The 18,472-nt window shown below is 33.8% G+C and overlaps 1 protein-coding gene across 4 annotated transcripts in view; it reads left to right on the top strand.

The window, feature by feature from the left end:
* The first annotated feature begins 1,242 nt into the window (after nucleotides 1–1,242).
* LOC136039540 (lipase maturation factor 2-like) overlaps nucleotides 1,243–18,472 on the top strand; it is a 68,142-nt gene continuing 50,912 nt past the window's right edge. The window contains exons 1-3 of one of the 4 annotated variants that reach the window (XM_065723361.1): nucleotides 1,243–1,313; nucleotides 7,301–7,535; nucleotides 16,064–16,238. In XM_065723361.1, coding sequence (XP_065579433.1) covers nucleotides 7,355–7,535; nucleotides 16,064–16,238 — 356 coding nt within the window. In that variant the 5' untranslated portion in view covers nucleotides 1,243–1,313; nucleotides 7,301–7,354. Of the gene's footprint in view, nucleotides 1,314–7,258; nucleotides 7,536–16,063; nucleotides 16,314–18,472 lie in introns of those variants that run through there. The other 3 variants (XM_065723364.1, XM_065723362.1, XM_065723363.1) reach the window with 3 other exon arrangements.

Raw genomic sequence — 18,472 nt, 5'->3', positions numbered from 1 at the left:
TGATTAACAAAAATTTATGTCATTCCAAAAAATTTGTAGCTTGTTAGAAGAAAGTATACTTTCACTACTTTTACTTCTTGTGCTTCAAAGTTTTAGGAGACATAAAATCATTGAAACTGTGGAAAAAAGTGAAAAAAGAAATAGATCAAAGAAGTCAAGATTTGACAATCTCAAGATAATACTAATGACCCTAAATCACGAGCCGGAAAGTTAAGTCTAAAAAAAATATTTTGGTGCCATATAATTAAAAAAAAAATGTTAAGTGGGCTTGAAAGAAGAAATTTAGAATAGGGGGATCGTAAACCTCCAGGTAAAGGGCTGGACACACGTAGCTTTTTTCAGCACCGATATAAGCAGTTTAGTAGGCAAACAATGACGGCAAAATTTAATGCGCTTTGCGCGAGATTTTCAAAACTAAACACCGTAGCCAGAAATAGTCAATTGCAGTTTATCAATAGTTGAGTGATTGTTCTTACCTTGATATTTAGTTCCTTTTTTATTATTATGAAGTTCTTTTGCTGTTAAATGTTAATTATAGTCGTGATTCCTTTCCCTACTCCTATTGAAGAAAATGAAAAAAATAAGGAATTCTTTTTTTGTGATCACAATGAAATTCGGGACCATTTTTTGCAAATCACTACCAAAAATTAAAAATTTCTCAAGCTCGTCACTCCAGTTTTCTTTGCAATTTGACACCGAAAAAAGCTACGTGTCTGACCCTTAAGGGTGTTCATCCTCTTATATTCTCCCAAGCCTTTCCAATGACTTTATCAAACTGAAAAAATAAAATGCGATTGGATATAAAATTTGTATTTAAATTAAACAACTCTCTACGATAATGCAGTGCCCCGCTAGTGATGATGAAGAAAGGAAGCAGAAAAAAGAGGACGTGTTAGTGCTACCCATTCAAAAAAGTGATTTTCCTTGTTCTTCAGGTTTGAGGAATCTAAGTTTCCTGAATTAAGCTTCCAGAAATGGTGCTTCCAATGATGCACTTTTCGTTTCGATCCCGAACTATCTTAAATGGGTTTTGGGCCAATTTTACAATTTTTGTAGATTTTGTTTGAAGATAGCATTTTGTTAAGATTTGTTAAGATTAAATGAAGTCGTCAACAATTTTCAATTTTTTCCTCATTATGCAATTTTTTTAATCACATTTTTTTTTTTTATTTTATCGTTGCCGTGGTTCACTCTTTACTGAGCTGTACATATCTCTACAAATCACTTCCACCACATCTTTTTTGAAGAAGAAGAAGATATTTGGAAGGCTGAAATTTCAAATTGCTAAAACTATGTTTAGTATGTTCGACAAAGGAAAAACAAAAATGTCTGGAAAAGTTAACTTGGTCTTCAGGTGTATTTTTGTAAAATAGACATCTAAGAAATTCTTAGATTAATTGATCTGGGAAAATTTGAATCTGAAAAAGCGTGAATGCTTTCTTTTAACTTTAGAAGAATTAGCCTATTTGGAAATATGAAGAGTTGCTGAGGTGGTATTAAAATTATTTTATAGACTTATTTTGCTTAGTGAGAATTTGAGAAACTTGATTGTATGGTGTATTAAAAGAGTACTAGTGAGCTATTAAAGTGAGGAGGAACAGGTGCTAAGGCACCTAAAAAGGGTCTGATATGGATCCTGGACAAATTCTTCTCTCACCAGCCATGAATGTTAATGGACCTAGTGAACTTGAAGCATTAAGCCCTTCTTTCCTCATGAACCAACAGAATGTCATGCAGCCTATACTTCAGAACAGCTTACCATCAAACCAAGAGACATTGCCAGTGGGCATGTACCAGAACAATCTATCACCTATTCCTCTAACACTACCAGTAAGTCAGTTTGTTAATCATAACATGCAAGTTCCTTTTTATCCTTTTCCAGTTTATATGACTAATCAGTCAACCAGTAATCAAACTGCCCCAGGCACAAGTATTCAATATGCAACAGGTACTACAAACCAGGGACAGATGCCTAGAATGATTCCCAACCTGCAAAATATTTACCAAAAGGACAATCAAACAAGAACCATGCTAAAAGTCCCAAAGCAAATGCCACAATTTCCTAATGTATATGCAAATATACCAACTCATAACAAATTTGAGGTTCTTCCTCAAGATGAAGATCCACTGAATGAATGTGAAAGTGACCTTAATGAAAGTGACCTTAATGAAGTTATAAATCCAGCTGTGGCTGAGGGCCTTATGGACATTTCAAACCACACACAAAAACAAAAGTGGTGTAATGCATCACCAGGTACTTCAGATGTGAGACAGTCTAGAAAGCAAGAGATCAGAGCTCACACTAAAGCACAGGTGGAAATTCCAGAACAAGAAATCTTTAACAATCAAGTCATGCTTCAAGTGAACAATATCAATGAAAAGTTTAGCGGTGATTATGAGATTTCCAAGTTTCTGAAGGAAAAGACCAAGATTAAAAAATTTGAATTTGAGATAAATCATGATAGAACAAAAATGATTATGTTCCTACAAAATGATGAAGATGCCAAGGAATGTATGCAGATAGATAGAGTTGCAAATGTATCTGTTAGGACAGCAAGAAAGCCAAAAACATGCAGGGGCATCATCAAAGGAATTCCTTTATACCTGACTGATGAACAAATTAAAGAAAGCATTGACTCACCATTCCCAATAATTGAAGTGTTGCGCCAAAAAAGATATAATCGTGAAGATAAAAAGCTGGAGAACATCTATTCTGTATTGGTGGAATTTGAGAGCCCATTTCTTCCCCCAAATGTGTGGTGTTCAGGAAGAAAAAAAGAAGTTTTTATATATAATCGAAGGGTGTTGCAATGCTATAAATGCCAACGTTATGGACACTTACAGAAAGACTGCAGAGCAAAAGAATTTACATGCCTGAGATGCTCAGGCAATCATTTTTCAAAAGAATGCTAATTGAAAGACAAAGAAATTAATGATCCAGCTAGGCAGTACTGTTGTGCTAATTGCAAGGGTAGACATTCAACTACATCCTCAGCTTGTCCTGTTAGAAGGGAAAACAGGGAAATATTAATGGTAGCAGAAAAGTATCAGATGGGATATAGTAGAGCCAGAGTAGCATATAAAAGTTATGCACAGATAGTGCAAAATGAAGCTTCTAGAACGCTAAAACCAGAGTCCATCATTGTCAATAGAACAATGAGTCAGTTAAGAGATGAAATTGTCAGGAATACTACTAAAACAATTGTAGTAGGACTGCTATTATCCCAAGACATGTTGAATATTGGATCTCTCTCACTAGATGAAAAAATCAAGAAGCTTTGTAACTTTGTAGAAACAATGAAAATATGCAAATTAGAAATGAAAGATATTGCTGATGTGTGCCAAGTAGAGATGATGATAGGATCAGCTGCACCAACACAACCATGAACATGAGAATAATTTCTTGGAATGCATGTTCAGTTATGAAAGAAAAGAAGGATTTGTTTCTCATGAGTTGCCTAGAAAATAAAATAGATATATTTTGTATTCAGGAGACTTGGTTAAAGCCCCATATAAAACCAGAATTCCATGGGTACAATGTGATCAGACAAGACAGAATCCACACCAGTAAAGGAGGAGTGTTGATTGGAATCAAACAGAATTTTCATTTTACTGAAATTGAATTAGAATTGGATGAAGAAGTGGGGGACAGGATAGAATTGATGGCGGTTAAGCTAGTTCTACCAGGAGGAAAGGGATTGTATATTGTTAATATATACAACCCTTCAGGATCTAATGGAATAATTGGCCAAATAATAGAGGAAGTTTATCAACAAATACCAAATTCAGATGATATCATCATTTTAGGAGATTTTAATGCCCATAGTAATTTATGGTGCAGATGTAATGTGATAAATAAATCAGGTAGGAGTATTGAAGCTACACTCCTATCTACCAATATGATTCTGTCAACTCCTAAAGGATTACCTACCAGAATAAATCCTCAAACAGGAGACTCTACAACCATCGATTTGGTTATGGCTAACCCAAGAATTTCCTGCTCCTTAGTTGTTGACATTTTACAGGACCTTGTTCTCCATAGTGATCATAACCCAGTGATTGTGGAAATAGGCAGTAAATATCCTACTGGAATTAATGAAAGAAGAGATAAGTTCAGAACTGGAAATGTCAATTGGGATGATCTAACTGCTAAGCTGAAGGATGTCAATATCAGAGCTGTTATTGAGGGGGAAGCAGAAATAGATAAGAAAATAGAAGCATTTCAAGACCATCTTGTTTGCACAGCTAAAGAAATAGTACCATTTGGTCCCGTTGGATTTTCAAAAAGAAAAAAGTCTGCTTGGTGGAATGAGGAGTGTCTGAATGCAAAGAAAGAGGTCTGCCAAAAACGCATGCTGTACAGAAGATATAATTCTCTCTCAGATTTTATTGAATATAAAAAAGCTTATGCAAGTTTTAAAAGAATTGTGTTAAAGTCCAAAAGAGAAGCATGGAATTTGTTTTTAGCATCATTAGACTTTAGAAAGCCAGCAAGCAAGGTCTATCAGTTCATTAAGAGTATATCAAACAAGATGCCCGCCCCTAGACAGAACCCACCTTTAATATTTGAAGATAAAGCACTGGTAGAAGACAAAGAGAAAGCTAATGCTGGTGCCGCCCATTTAATTAAATCCATTGGAAAGGCAGATCCTAACGATGTCGAAAGCCAAAGGATTAAAAGGAAAATTAAATTTCTCTCCTCTCAAGGTGGAAAGGAAGAATATAACCAGCCTTTCACACTCAAAGAGCTTGAAGATATAATCCAGGGTTTACCACTTACCTCTCCAGGCCCTGATCTTATTCATCCGCATTTTGTTAGATCATTACCACCAAATTGGACCTCAGCTCTACTAGATATATTGAACCTTGCCTGGTCTCAAGGCAAATTTCCTACAGTATGGAAGTATGCTGAAGCTGTTATGATACCAAAGGGTGGCAAAGATCTATCCAAATTAGAAAATCACCGAATGATATCACTTTTGCCTGTTTTAGGCAAGGTTTATGAAAGGATTGTCAAGAAAAGGCTTAATTTTGAGATTGAAAGAAGGAAATTGCTGAAGGATATTCAATGTGGCTTCAGACGGAAGAGGAGCACTATTGACTGCCTTAATTGCATAAAGCAGGACGCACTTTACGCAATGCAAAACAATTGGATAATGTTATTGGTTATGTTAGACGTTGAAGGTGCATTCAACAATATAGTCCATAGACAAATTTTGTCTGGTCTAATTGAAGCTGGTTTTAAGGGAAGTTTAATTGCATTTGTTGAAGATTATATGAAGCAGAGGACCATCAAAGTCAGAGTTAAGGGTGAACTATCAGATGTTATAGTAGAAATTAAGCGAGGCGTCCCCCAAGGGTCTGCCTTGGGGCCGGACCTCTACAATATTGGAGAATATAATATCCCAATAGAAGAGAGTGCTGAAAAAGGCTGTATATTTGCAGACGATAACAATGTCTGGGTGTTGGGCCGCTCTATGGAAGAGATTCACATGATTATGGAGTCTGTTTTGGAACAGCTGCAAAGATGGGCAGATGATATTGACCTTAGATTCTCACCTAATAAAACTAAAGCTATGATATTCACAAGAAAAAAGATACTGGTACCCCCATTGCTTCATATATATGGGCAACCTATAGAATATGTCAATGAATCAAAGATACTGGGATGCGTTTTTGATAAGCAGTTAAGCTGGAATAGCCATGTACAATCATTAAAGACCGCTTGCATGAAACGTCTGAACATTTTAAAGGGAATTACAGCTGCCATGTATGGTTTACACCCTGATCTGCTATTGGATTTTTATGTAAAATACATTCGAGCTAAATTAGAATACGCTGTGGTGATATATGGATCTGCTAGTCCATCACTTTTGAGTAAGCTGGATGTCTTGCAAAACTCAGCTATCAGAACTGCTTACGGAGGTAGAAGTACGACTCCAATTCCCTTTTTACTATCGGAAAGTGGCTTAGAAGACCTTGAATCGAGAAGAAACATAGCCTTTTTGAGATACATTAGAAGAATATTGCTCGCGGGTAAAAATCATCCTGTGAAATCACGGATCATAAAGACAGGAAGAGCATGCACCAAGAATCCAAAGAAGGTTAGAAATCAACTTAATTTTTGGGAAAAGGCTTCAGAAATTTCAGCATCCAAAGATGTAAATTTAAAAACTTCAGAATTTTTAAGCATATGTGAAGTTCCTGATATTGCTCCTTGGGAAATAATCGAGCCAAAATGCAATCTATTATTTCCTACAGAAGAACGTGATATGGACATGGAACTCAAAATAATGCTAAATGACAAGTATAAAAATTACATTGAAATATATACTGACGGTTCGAAGTTGGAGAGCCCTACAGCCGTTGGTGCTGCATTTTGGATTCCAAAAATGAAAGTTGTCAGAAAATATAAATTGTACCCTGAGGTATCAGTGTTTGTTGCTGAAGCACATGCCATTTTGAAAGCATTGGAGTTTGCAGAAAGTATGGAAGACCATGAGGACATTCTGATATGTTCTGACTCAATGAGTGTCTTGGAAGCATTAAAAAATTTTGGAAGGTCTAGAGATCCATCAAGAGAAATAGTGGCTTGCTACCAAAAATTGTTAGGGATGTTAAAAAGAAGGAAGATTTCGTTTCAGTGGGTTCCCGCCCATGTGGGAATTAAAGGGAATGAGAGAGTAGATAGAGAAGCCAAAACTGCCGCACTAGAAGGTCAGAGTGAGTTGGATGTTCCTACTCCAAGAATTGCAACTCAAATAGAGCAAATGATTAAAACAATCCGCGATCAAAGCTTCCAGGATAACCTGAACTTATCAGGAAATTTGTTTGTAACTACAAAGGAGAGGCGCAAGAGAGAAGTTGTAATATATAAATTTTTGAATAGATGGCAATCAAGAATCGTATTTAGACTCAGATCTGGTCATGCTGGGGTTCGAAGTTATAAAGCAAGGTTTGAAGGAGCTTCAGAAAGATGTGAATTTTGTGACGTTGAAGAAACTATTGAGCATTTACTTCTCGAGTGTGATAGATATGCGAGTGAAAGGAAGGAAATAGTGGAATTTTTTCGTGTAAGAAGCATTAAGCCAAGTGTATATCATATTCTGGGTGGTCTCACTACATCAGAAGACAAAGTGCAGATACTTCAACTTGTTACAAAGTACTTAGAAGAAATCCACCAAGACTTTAGACTTTGAAATCAGTTATTGGAGTTCCAGATTCTACAAAGAAGGCTCTTAAGTGGTAAACAGAGGAGAGCATAATTCCTTCAACTTCAACTTCAACTATGTTCGACAAACAATTTAAAAAAAAAGCCTAATCAGATGGTATTTTTCTATTAACAATACCTTTCATGAGACAAAGAAGAAAATACAACTCACACCTGGGAAGCTTGAAAGAGGAAATGAATTGTCAAATTCCATGTGAATATTACAGTAATGGAAGAAATATACAGAATAAAATACATATTTACCTTAAAGGATTGGTGCATGTCTACTTCATTGCCTTTGTGTCATTCTACTACCAGTTAAAAGGTAGCCCCACTCTAAGCTAAACTAATAATTTTCAAAACTTTGAAGTGGTGGTAGATTTCAATCAGTTCACTAGCTAAAATATGAACATGCTGCTTGAAACACTTTTTTTTAAATAGACTTGGCTACACTAGGCCTAATTGCTATTGTTGTAAATTTTTTTTTGAGCCACAGACCAAAGAAGGGTTTCAAAGTGTATTGAGTTAAATTTTTTGGTGAAATTCTACTTTAGCTATTTTTGGCTATCTTGGAAAGGGGTTAGGTTAGGCAAATGAAACTTTCAGGGGTCTGCAGGCTAAAGTATGTCCCAAGAAGGTAATTTGAAGTAGGCCTACCTACCTTTGCTTATTCTCCCTCTAAAGGATCCTGGCATTTGATGGCCTTTTTTTGTATGTTACAAAAGTGAAACCATGAAAAATAAATCTTCTGCTTAAATGAAGTACAACACAATTATTTTGAGCTTCACAATTTGCTCAGCCCCAATTTATAAGGTTCTAAAGATAGCCTATACAAATACATTCTCTAAATTTTGAAAGACAAAAACATTGATATGGCTTGAAATTCTACTCAAATAACAGGAATTGCAGTCTCAGAACTAAAGCCAGAGAAAAAGAAACTAATAGGCCTAATTAAAAATTAAGGTAAAACAATGTTTTGTCAAAATTAAATATATATAGACCTGTCAATGTAGACAAATTTTAGGACCCTCTAGAGGGAGAACATAGAGGTAGATACTTCAAAATACCTTCCCAGGACATGCTTTAGCCTGCATACACATCCCTGAAAGTTTCATTTTCCTAACTTGACCCTTTTCAAGATAGTCAAGAGTAGCTAAAGTAGAACTTTACCAATTTTTATTATAACCTTTTAGATTGGTGGGTCAGCAGAAAGAAACATAGATAAATATGTAGTTGACTATATGATTTAGCTAGGATGAAAGTGAAAATGTCATTTTATGCCCTTTTTATGTTCATTCATAATTATGTAATTGCTTCTGGAGCTAATTATATCTTGAGCACTTAAAGCAGTGGTTTCCAACCTTTTTTTACTGGTGTCCCCTAAAAAAAAAAAAAAAAAAAAAAAAAAAAAAAAAAAAAAAAAAAAAAAAAAAAAAAAAAAAAAAAAAAAAAAAATGTGCACCCCCTTTAAAAAACAAATTGTTGCATCTATCTAAAAATAAAATTTCATTCAGACTGTTTTCCTACTTTAGTAATTAATATAGATCAGTACTTGAACAAGGCCTTAACCCTACTCATCCATCCAAATACATAAGCCAAACAGCATAGCCATTCACAATCAACTGTAAAGAATAATCCATAAACATGCAGTCATGTTGTAAGTAAGTATAAGTCATCATAAATCAAATATTAAAAACAATAAAAAAGACAGTAAAATTCTAGTTAATTGACTTCTTGCTATCTTGGAAACAGTTTAGGTTAGGAAAATGAAACTTTCATAGATAGGTCTACAGGCTAAAGTATGTCCTGGGAAGGTATTTTAAAGTACCCACCTCCACTCCTTTTCCATCTAAAGGGCCCTGAAATTTGCCTACATGACAGGTCATACCTATGGAAATTTTGACAAAACAACATTTTACCTTAATTTTCAGTTACTTGTTGCTTTTTCTCTGCCTTTAGTTCTGAAAAACGCAATTCCTGTTATTTGACTAGAATTTTCAGCCATTTTAATGTTTTCTTTCAAAATTTAGTAAATGTATTTGTATATCTTTAAAACCTTATAAAATGGAATTGAGCAAAGTTATAAAGCTGAAAACAATTTTGTTGTACTTCAATTAAGCAGAAGATCTATTTTGCAAAGTTTCACTTTTATAACACACATATTTTTAAAGGTCATCAAAGGTCAAGGCCCTGTAGAGGTAGAAGGAGTGGAGGTAGTTGCTTCAAAATACCTTCCAGGGACATAGTTTGGTCTGTAGATTCATCCCTGAAAGTTTCATTTTACTAACCTATACCCTTTCTGAGATAGCAAGAAGTCAATTAACCAGTATTTTACCAAAAAGACAAATAAATAAAACACAACAACCCAACACAAGGGCTCATCAAGAGAATATACATATATGTAATGAAATTTTTGTGTTCTGAATTTGCTGTTGTATTACTTGCTTGGTATTAAATCAATCTGAAGAAAAGAGTCATACATAGAAAATGTTCAAATTCTAGACAAACTGCTTTTTACAATCTTGGAAAGGGGTTAGGTTAGGAAAATGAAATTCCAGTCATGAATTCAGAGCTAAAAATATACTCCAGGAGGGTATTGCCAAGGCATTATGTTAACTGTCAACTGATTTCTAATTATTAGGATAATTTTGTCCAAATCCTGGGGGGAGGGGGCAAAGTTAGAGCTAATTTCCCAAAATCAAGTGAAAATGACAATGAAAAATGAGCCATATAGTACATAAAGGCAAAGATATGCCAAACAAAAACTGACCAGTGCACTAGGGGGTAAAATTTGGGTCTTGGGGGCAGTTAAGAGCCCTCTAGAGGAAAAGGAGTGAGGTAAGTATGTCAAAATACCTTTCCAGGATATACTTTAGTCTGTATATCCATCCCTGAAAGTTTCATTTTTCTAGCCTTACTCCTTTCTAAGATAGCATAAAGTAGCTTGTCTACAATTTTACCCAATTTCTGACTCAGCAAAATCTAGTTTTGGCTGATCACAAAGTAATTATAGATTTATATTGAGTGAGATTCTACTTATTTTTTTCTTGCTGTATTGAAAGATAGTTGATTTAAGCAAATAAAACTTTTAGGAATGAATCCAGGACCTAAAGGTATTATGTATCTCAGGAAGGTATTATCAAGCTACTATCTCTATGCTTTCCTAATTTTATTGGGCTTATAAGATTACATAGTTGCAAATTGTGTTATTTCAGTAGAATTTTAAGCCACATCAAGGCTTTTTTTGCATAAATTGAAGAAATAGATTGACAAATCTTTAAAGTAGATTGACAAATCTTTAAAGCTTTATGAAACTGGATTAAGTTAATGTATCAGGGTCAAAACATTTTCCTTGTACCTCATTTTAGCTGTAAATCTATTTATCAGGGTTTCACTTATAAAACATAAATACTCTAAAAGGTTATCAAAGGTCAATGCCAATTAGGAGAAAGGGGGGTGATGTGATGGAATACATTTCAAGATATCTTCACAATAGAACATTAAGACCCTAGCTTTATCTGTGAATGTTTTAGTCACCCACCCTGACTACTTTGTAAGATAGGCAAAAGCCCCTCATCTAGACTTTTACCCAAATGGGTTAAAAACCTAGACCATTCAATTGGAAATTAAATAAAAAAACAAGTTTTTTTTAACTGTAAGTAAGGAGCAACATTGAAACTTAAAACAAACAGAAATTATTCCATATATAAAATAGGTTGACTCCTCCTCAATGCTCTTTATGCTAAAATTTGACTCTTTCTTACAACTCTACTTTTTAAAATAATAAAAAACTTCGTTTTTTATTGTTTTAAAAAGTAGAGTGGCAACAAAGAGTCAAACTTTATTGTAAAGAGCAGGGCATTGAAAAGGGGACAACCCCTTTCATATACAGAATGATTTCTGTTTGTTTTATGTTTTAATGCTGCTCCTTACTTACAGTTAAAAATCTTGTTTTTTTATTTAATAAAAGTAAAAGACAAAAGTAAAAAATTGAATAAGCTAAATAAAAATTATAAACATACCTTCAGTAATGCAGTTACAAATCCTCAAAAGCTGAAGCACTACACAGTTTAGGAACAAATTGAAAAAATTATAATAAACAATCTGAAAAAAAAGCAATAAACAAAAACTAGAAGAAAAAATACACCTGAAAAAAAAATAACAAAAAAACTAAATAAAAAGGGATTGAAACATAAAAGCAGTGGCTATTATTTGTGTAAAGAGAATTGAATATCGAATGAGATAGTGTATATGTTATTCTGTATATATTGTTATTATATAGCATAATATTATATACTGTATATTATATACATCATTTATTATATACTACATGGTAAATTTACCCATAAACTTCCCTTTGTTGTTTGAGAGTAAAATATGATTCAGTAGATTTTCAATTGTTAACTTTTTTTTTGAAGTTTTTATTCATTTGTTCTATTTTTTGAACTTGATTTTGTTGCTTGGAAGTAATGAGTTGCTTGGCTTATGCTCAATCCCTTCCTTCATTGTTTGACAGTGTTTAAAAATGGCAACAGTTAAAGATTCTATTTGGTGTTAAAAAATATGTAAGATTTATCATAGACAAATTGTAATATCAACTTAGCATTATATTTTCATCTTAGTTCTACTTGACAAAAAAGGAACAAGATCACTTTCAGGGTCTTTTTAAGTATTCTAAATGGTATTTGTAGTGGTAATGATTTTTTATATTTAGAAGGAGTGCTGGAAAAAAGAAAATTTTTTTTTTAGGTTTTATTATGTTCTCATAATGGTTATTTAGATTTTGCAAGGCTGGTGAAATAGTGTGAAAATTGTGAAATAGGTTTCTGATTGCAAGTTTTGAAATAAGGACTTGATTGTAGCCTTTTGTTGTTTCCTCCAGAAAAAAACGCTGTTTTTTCGAATAACGGAGAAATCAAGGTTTTTTTTTAATATTCTATTATGTTACATTTTGCTGTCCTTGGTTTCAGAAATTTTATGAAATAGTAGCAGCTCCAAATGCCATCAGCCCTTGAACAAAACTGCGAAGTTCTAGCTGGCCATGTGTAAAAGTGCAAACAAAATATTTGGTGTGCCTATGGGGGAATCTTTTTGTTGTTGTTTAATTGATTATCTAATTATGCAATTTTATTGCATATACTACAAGTACTGCATGTGATCAAGATTTTCTTTTTTTTTTTTCTCTTTTACATCATGGTTTGCTACAGAATAAATAAAAGTTTTATCACTTTAAAACCGGGTTTCACTTTATCCAAAAAATAAAAGACAGACTTCATATAGTTCCTATAAAAAATTAAATAAAAAAACAAGTTTTTTTTAACTGAAAGTAAGGAGTGACATTAAAACTTAAAACGAACAGAAATTACTTTGTATATGAAAGGGGCTGCTTCCTCATCAGCGCCCCGCCCTTTACGCTAAAGTTTGACTCTTTCTCTCAACTCTTCTTTTTAAAACAGTAAAAAACTTTAGCATAAAGAGTAGGGCGTTGATAAGGAATCAGTCCCTTTCATATACGAAGTAATTTCTGTTCGTTTTAAGTTTTAATGTTGCTCCTTACTTTCAGTTAAAAAAACTTGTTTTTTTATTTAATTTCTGAACGTTTTTGAATCAATGCATGTTTTGATTTTGGCTCTCCACAGAGGAATAATTAAAACGAAATTTGTATTTTTTTTTTTTGATAAATGGCTTTCTCATAGTTTTGATCATATGGTTTTGAGAAAAAAAGGAGCGGGGAGGAAGCCTAGTTGCCCTCCAATTTTTTGGTTACTTAAAAAGGCAACTAGAACTTTTGATTTTTTACAAATGTTTTTATTAGTAAAAGATATATCTAACTTATAAATTAGCTTACCTAACGAACTTTTGTATCCTCATGTTTTTATTACATATATAAGGGGGATCACCCCCTCGTCAGTACCTTGCTCTTTACACTAAAGCTTAAATTTTGTCCCAATTCATTAAGAATGACCCCTCAATCACAAAAGCCATAAAATAAATAGTTGAAATTACTAAAAATACTTTAGCATAAAGAGCAAGGTATTAGGAGGAGGTGAGCCCCTCATATGCGTAATAATTTCTGTTCGTTTTAAGTTTTAATGTTGCTCCTTACTTCTAGTTGAAAAAACTTTTTCATATTTATTTTTTCATTGTTTTTTTTTAAATAATGCTAGAAAATCCTGTGCTCCCTTTCATGGAAATTTTCTTCCCCCACAAAAAATTCCTCAATGGAAAGTTAGCCCAGCATATCCCCCTCTTCTCAACCCCTCCCCCAACCAAAAAATTACTGAAAACGTCTGTACACTTCCCAATAACCATTACTATATGTAAGAACTGCTCAAAGTTTGTAACTTGTAGCCCCTCCCACAGGGACTGTGGGAGAGTAAGTTGTCCCCAAAGAGATAGTTATAAGGCTTTTCGACTACGCTGAATAAAATAGATATCCCATATTTTGATCCGTTTACTTTGGGAAAATAATTAGCGTGGGAGGGGGCCTAGGTGCCCTCCAATTTTTTTTTGGTCACTACAAAAGGGCACTAGAACTTTTCATTTTCGTTAGAATGAGCCCTCTCGCAACATTCTAGGACCACTGGGTCGATACGATCACCCCTGGGGCAAAAAACAACAACAAAACAAATAAACACGGATCCATGATCTGCCTTCTGGCAAAAAATACAAAATTCCACATTTTTGTAGATAGGAGCTTGAAACTTCTACAACAGGGTTCTATGATACGCTGAATCTGATGGTGTGATTTTCGTTAAGATTCTATGACTTTTACGGGGTGTTTCTCCCTATTTTCTAAAATAAGGCACATTTTCTCAGGCTGGTAACTTTTGATGGGTAAGACCAAACTTGATGAAACTTATATATTTAAAATCAGCATTAAAATACGATTGTTTTGATCTAGCTATTGGTATCAAAATTCCATTTTTTTAGAGTTTTGGTTATAATTGAGCTGGGTTGCTCCTTACTACAGTTTGTTACCATGAACTGTTTCATTGCAATCCCACACAAAATTGGTAGTCACTGCACAGATACTATACTACAATAAGGCGGAATCTTATTACAAATGTTTCCACATTTTTTTTTTTGTAAAGAAAGAAAAGTTTCCAAATTTTGTCAAGAAGGCTGACAACATCAATTTTTTTTTTTTTTTTTTTTTTTTTTTTTTTTTTTTTTTTTTTTTTTTTTTTTTTTTTTTTTTTTTTTTTGTTAAGCACAAACAAGACTTGTGATAGAAAATAAGCATGAAAATTTTGTACAGCTTTAAACAAATATGCATTGAATTCAGCGATTTCTGATTCTCATTAGGTGGAATAAAAGATTTATGATGTAATTTTGTTTGGGCAGTACAGTCATTATTTCAGAGTTCTTTTGCACTTACAGCCCATTTTTGCTTGAGGAAAACATTGCATTTTTCCAACTTCAATCACATTTCGCAGGTGAGATACAAAATTATGGCTTCTTTGAAAAATATGACATATACGTTGAATTGCATCTGTAAAAAATTAGAAGGGATTAATAGGTACAAAGAGTAAACACATAGAACAAGAAAATCTTAAAGAAAATAAATAAATAAAACAAATACTGAAAAAGTGGTGATCTAGGTGGCTTCAAATACAACTGACAAAGCTCGGTTTGGATCATGTGAGGCCCAGGATGCTGGAAGTATGCATATCTGCTTCTTGAGTTGGTCCAAAGACCTTGTATGAATTAGTCTCACATGATAGAATGTACAGAATCTCATGTGGGTAGGAAATGCTGATGTACTAGTCATGCAATGAATATAAATTCATATAAATGATTTCATATATATATTTATATTTTTATATTATATATATATATATTTTCATATCATATAAATGTATCATATTTTAATCATATAAATGAATATAAATTCTGAAATAATGGCAGGTGCAATCTGCCCAGAAAAGAAATATGGACAGCTATCACATGGTTAAATGTTGTTTGGCAACTATAGTGTTCCAAGTTCTTTGGTATGGCCTGTGGAAAATAAATGGTATCAGATGCTGGTTATGTTATGGTCATGGAGGGGGCTTGAGTATGGTAACAGGATATGATACAAATACCCAAGACATTTAGCCCACATATTACAACACAATTTAGATGGATTGTGAACTTCCAAATTTGCTATGCACTGCTACGTACAGGGGTAACTATTCTACTGTGAGATTGGTTAAAAGGACACCCCCTCCCCCTAGGAAAATTTTAGCCCAAACGCATTTATTTTTTTATCGTCTATGATATAAAAATGACCTTTGGTCAGTAGCACCAACCTTTTTCTAGGAGGGGAATAATTGTTCTTTGCTTAGTAATTATCACATAAACCTCTAGCTGATATCTGCAAAACATTCATGGAGGGTTAAAACAAATAATCACTATTTTTATTTGTTTAATTGAAAACCATCTATAAAATCTCAAAAAAGACAGAGCATATACGAAAAAAAAAACAAGGAAAAGAAGACAATACATCAAAAATGAACATTGTCTATGTCAAAAGTTGTCAATAAATGGAATGAGTCAATGTACCAATATTAAGTGTTAATAAAGTTGTCAATAAATGGGATGAGTCAATGTACCAATATTAAGTGTTAATAAAGTTGTCAATAAATGGGATGAGTCAATATACCAATATTAAGTGTTAATAAAGTTGTCAATAAGTAGGATGAGTCAATGTGCCAATATCAAATGTCAGTAAAATTGTCGGTACATGGAGCCTTTAATGCTTAATTTTATTTATATATGCTATATACTGTAGGATAAAGTTAGTGTTTTAGAGAATACTAATTGAAATGTGATGCACAAACTATTTCTGTCTATATTTTGTTCTTTTAGGTCTCTATGGGCGACATGGAATATTACCAGCTCATAGGTTTCTTAAATGTCATAGTGAAATATTGTATTGCTTCGCTGAAAGACCAACCTTGGCATGGTTTGCCCCATTTTTCAATCTTGATGTTGAGCACATGCTAGAATTCATATCACTTGTTGCAATTGTCTGGTGTATATGGTGAATACTTCAGTTTGATTTTTGTTTTGGTTGCACTGATGAAAGCCAAATAATCTAAAAAAAGAAGAAAAAGGGGTAATTTTTTGTGTGAAGTCTAAAGCCAACCTTATTATTATGCATGAGAGTTATGTTTTAACTCACCTTAAGCTATGGGTGTTTTAGGAAGTATAACTGTTGAGCAACAATTTGGACTGTTCATGTAGCAGCCAGTAAGTAATTGGATTAACGTAGCTTCTTGACTACTAAAAATCTAGTACCGGCCCTGCAGCATGTTGTTAGTGCAGGGTTTGATCTCTGGGTCTTATTTTACCAAGATAAGGTCAAACCCACTGTACAACTATAGGATAAAAATTTGTCTGGTGTGAGAATCGAACCCACGACCTGATATTGGGACGAGATATTGAGTCTGACCCTTAACCACTTGGCTAACCTGACTTTCCTGTACTAGCCATCATTTTACTTGTTGGGATTTGAATTTTTTGCCAGGAAAATGTGTATTGAAATCCCAATATAAAAATGGTTTTCTGTGAAAGTAACTCTCTTAATGCTTTCTTTGGTCAATCCACAGTTTAGGCTGTAGCTTGAAAGTCCAGGAAGCAAATTTCAAAAATAATAAAAATCTGAAAAATGTGTTTGGGTTCTCAATAAAGATTAAATAAAAAAAAACTAGTTTTTTTAACTGAAAGTAAGGAGCAACAGTTTTTGAATTAATGTATTCTTGATTTTGGCTCTCCGCACATGAATTATTAAAATGAAATTTGCATATTAATTCTTTTTTTGGCTAAATGGCTTTCTCTTAGTTTTGGTCAGACGATTTTGAGAAATAAGGGGTGGGGAAGGAGGCCTAGTTGTCCCCCGTTTTTTGGCTACTTAAAAAGGCAACTAGAACTTTTAATTTTTAACAAACGTTTTTATTACTAAAAAATATACGTAACTTAAGAATTAACTTACGTAAAAAACTTGTATATTCTTATATTGTTATCATGTATATGAGGGGGTTTGTCCACCCGTTAATACCTCGCTCTTTACACTAAATCTTAAGTTTTGTCCCAATTCTTTAAGAATGACCCCTGAATCAGAAAAGCCATAGAATAAATGGTTGAAATTACTAAAAAATACTTTAGCACAAAGAGGGAGGTATTTAGGAGGAGAAGAACCCCTCATATGCATAGTAATCTCCGTTCATTTTAAGTTTTAATGCTACTTTTTACGTTCATTTGAAAAAAACTTTTTCATGTTTATTTTTTCATTGTTTATTTTTATAGTAATGCTAGAAAATCCTGCGCCCTTTTCATAGAATTTCTCTTACCCCATGACATATGCCTCCAATGAAAGATCCTCCCACATTCCCCCTCCCCTCACCCCCCTCCAAACCAAAAAAATCCCCCTGAAAACTTCTGTACACTTCCCAATAACCATTACTGCATATAAACACTGGCCAAAGTTTGTAACTTGCAACCCCTCCCCTGGGGACTGTGGGGGAGTAAGTCATCCCCAAAGACGTAGTTATTGTGGTTTTCGACTATGCAGAACAAAATGGCTATCTCAAAATTTTGATCCGTTGACTTCGGGGAAAATGAGCTTGGGAGGAGGCCTAGGTACCCTCCAATTTTTCGGTCACTCAAAAAGGGCACCAGAACTTTTCAATTCCGTTAGAATGAGTCCTTTTGTGACATTCTAGGACCACTTGGTCGATACGATGACCCTTGAAAAAAAAACAAAAAAACATGCACCCGTTTTTTTCTGGCAAAAAAATACGAAATTCCTCATTTTTGTAGATAGGAGCTTGAAATTTTGCTAAAAGGTTCTCTGATACGCTGAATGCGATAGTGTAATTTTCGAGAAGATTCTATGACTTTTAGGGGGTGTTCCCCCTATTTTCCAAAATAAGGCAAATTTTCTCAGGCTCGTAACTTTTGATGACAAAGACTAAATTTGATGAAACTTATATATTTAAAATCAGCATGAAAATCCGAGTCTTTTGATGTATCTTTTAGGATCAGAATTCCGTTTTTTAGAGTTTCGTTTACTATTGAACTGGGTCGCTCCTTACAACAGTTCGTTACCACGAACTGTTTGATTCTTGTCAAGTCCATGTTTCAGATCTGGCATTCTATTTTAAATAAATTACGAATGTCATTCAAGTAATCAAAACCGGTTTCTGCTTTAATTCACTCCGCCGTAAAAGGTTTTAGGTGTCTTCTAAGACACCTGGCTGTACATAACGCTCAAAA

Source organism: Artemia franciscana, chromosome 19, assembly GCF_032884065.1.
Source record: "Artemia franciscana chromosome 19, ASM3288406v1, whole genome shotgun sequence".
Classification (NCBI taxonomy): domain Eukaryota; kingdom Metazoa; phylum Arthropoda; class Branchiopoda; order Anostraca; family Artemiidae; genus Artemia; species Artemia franciscana.
This window is presented reverse-complemented; position numbering and strand designations above follow the sequence as displayed.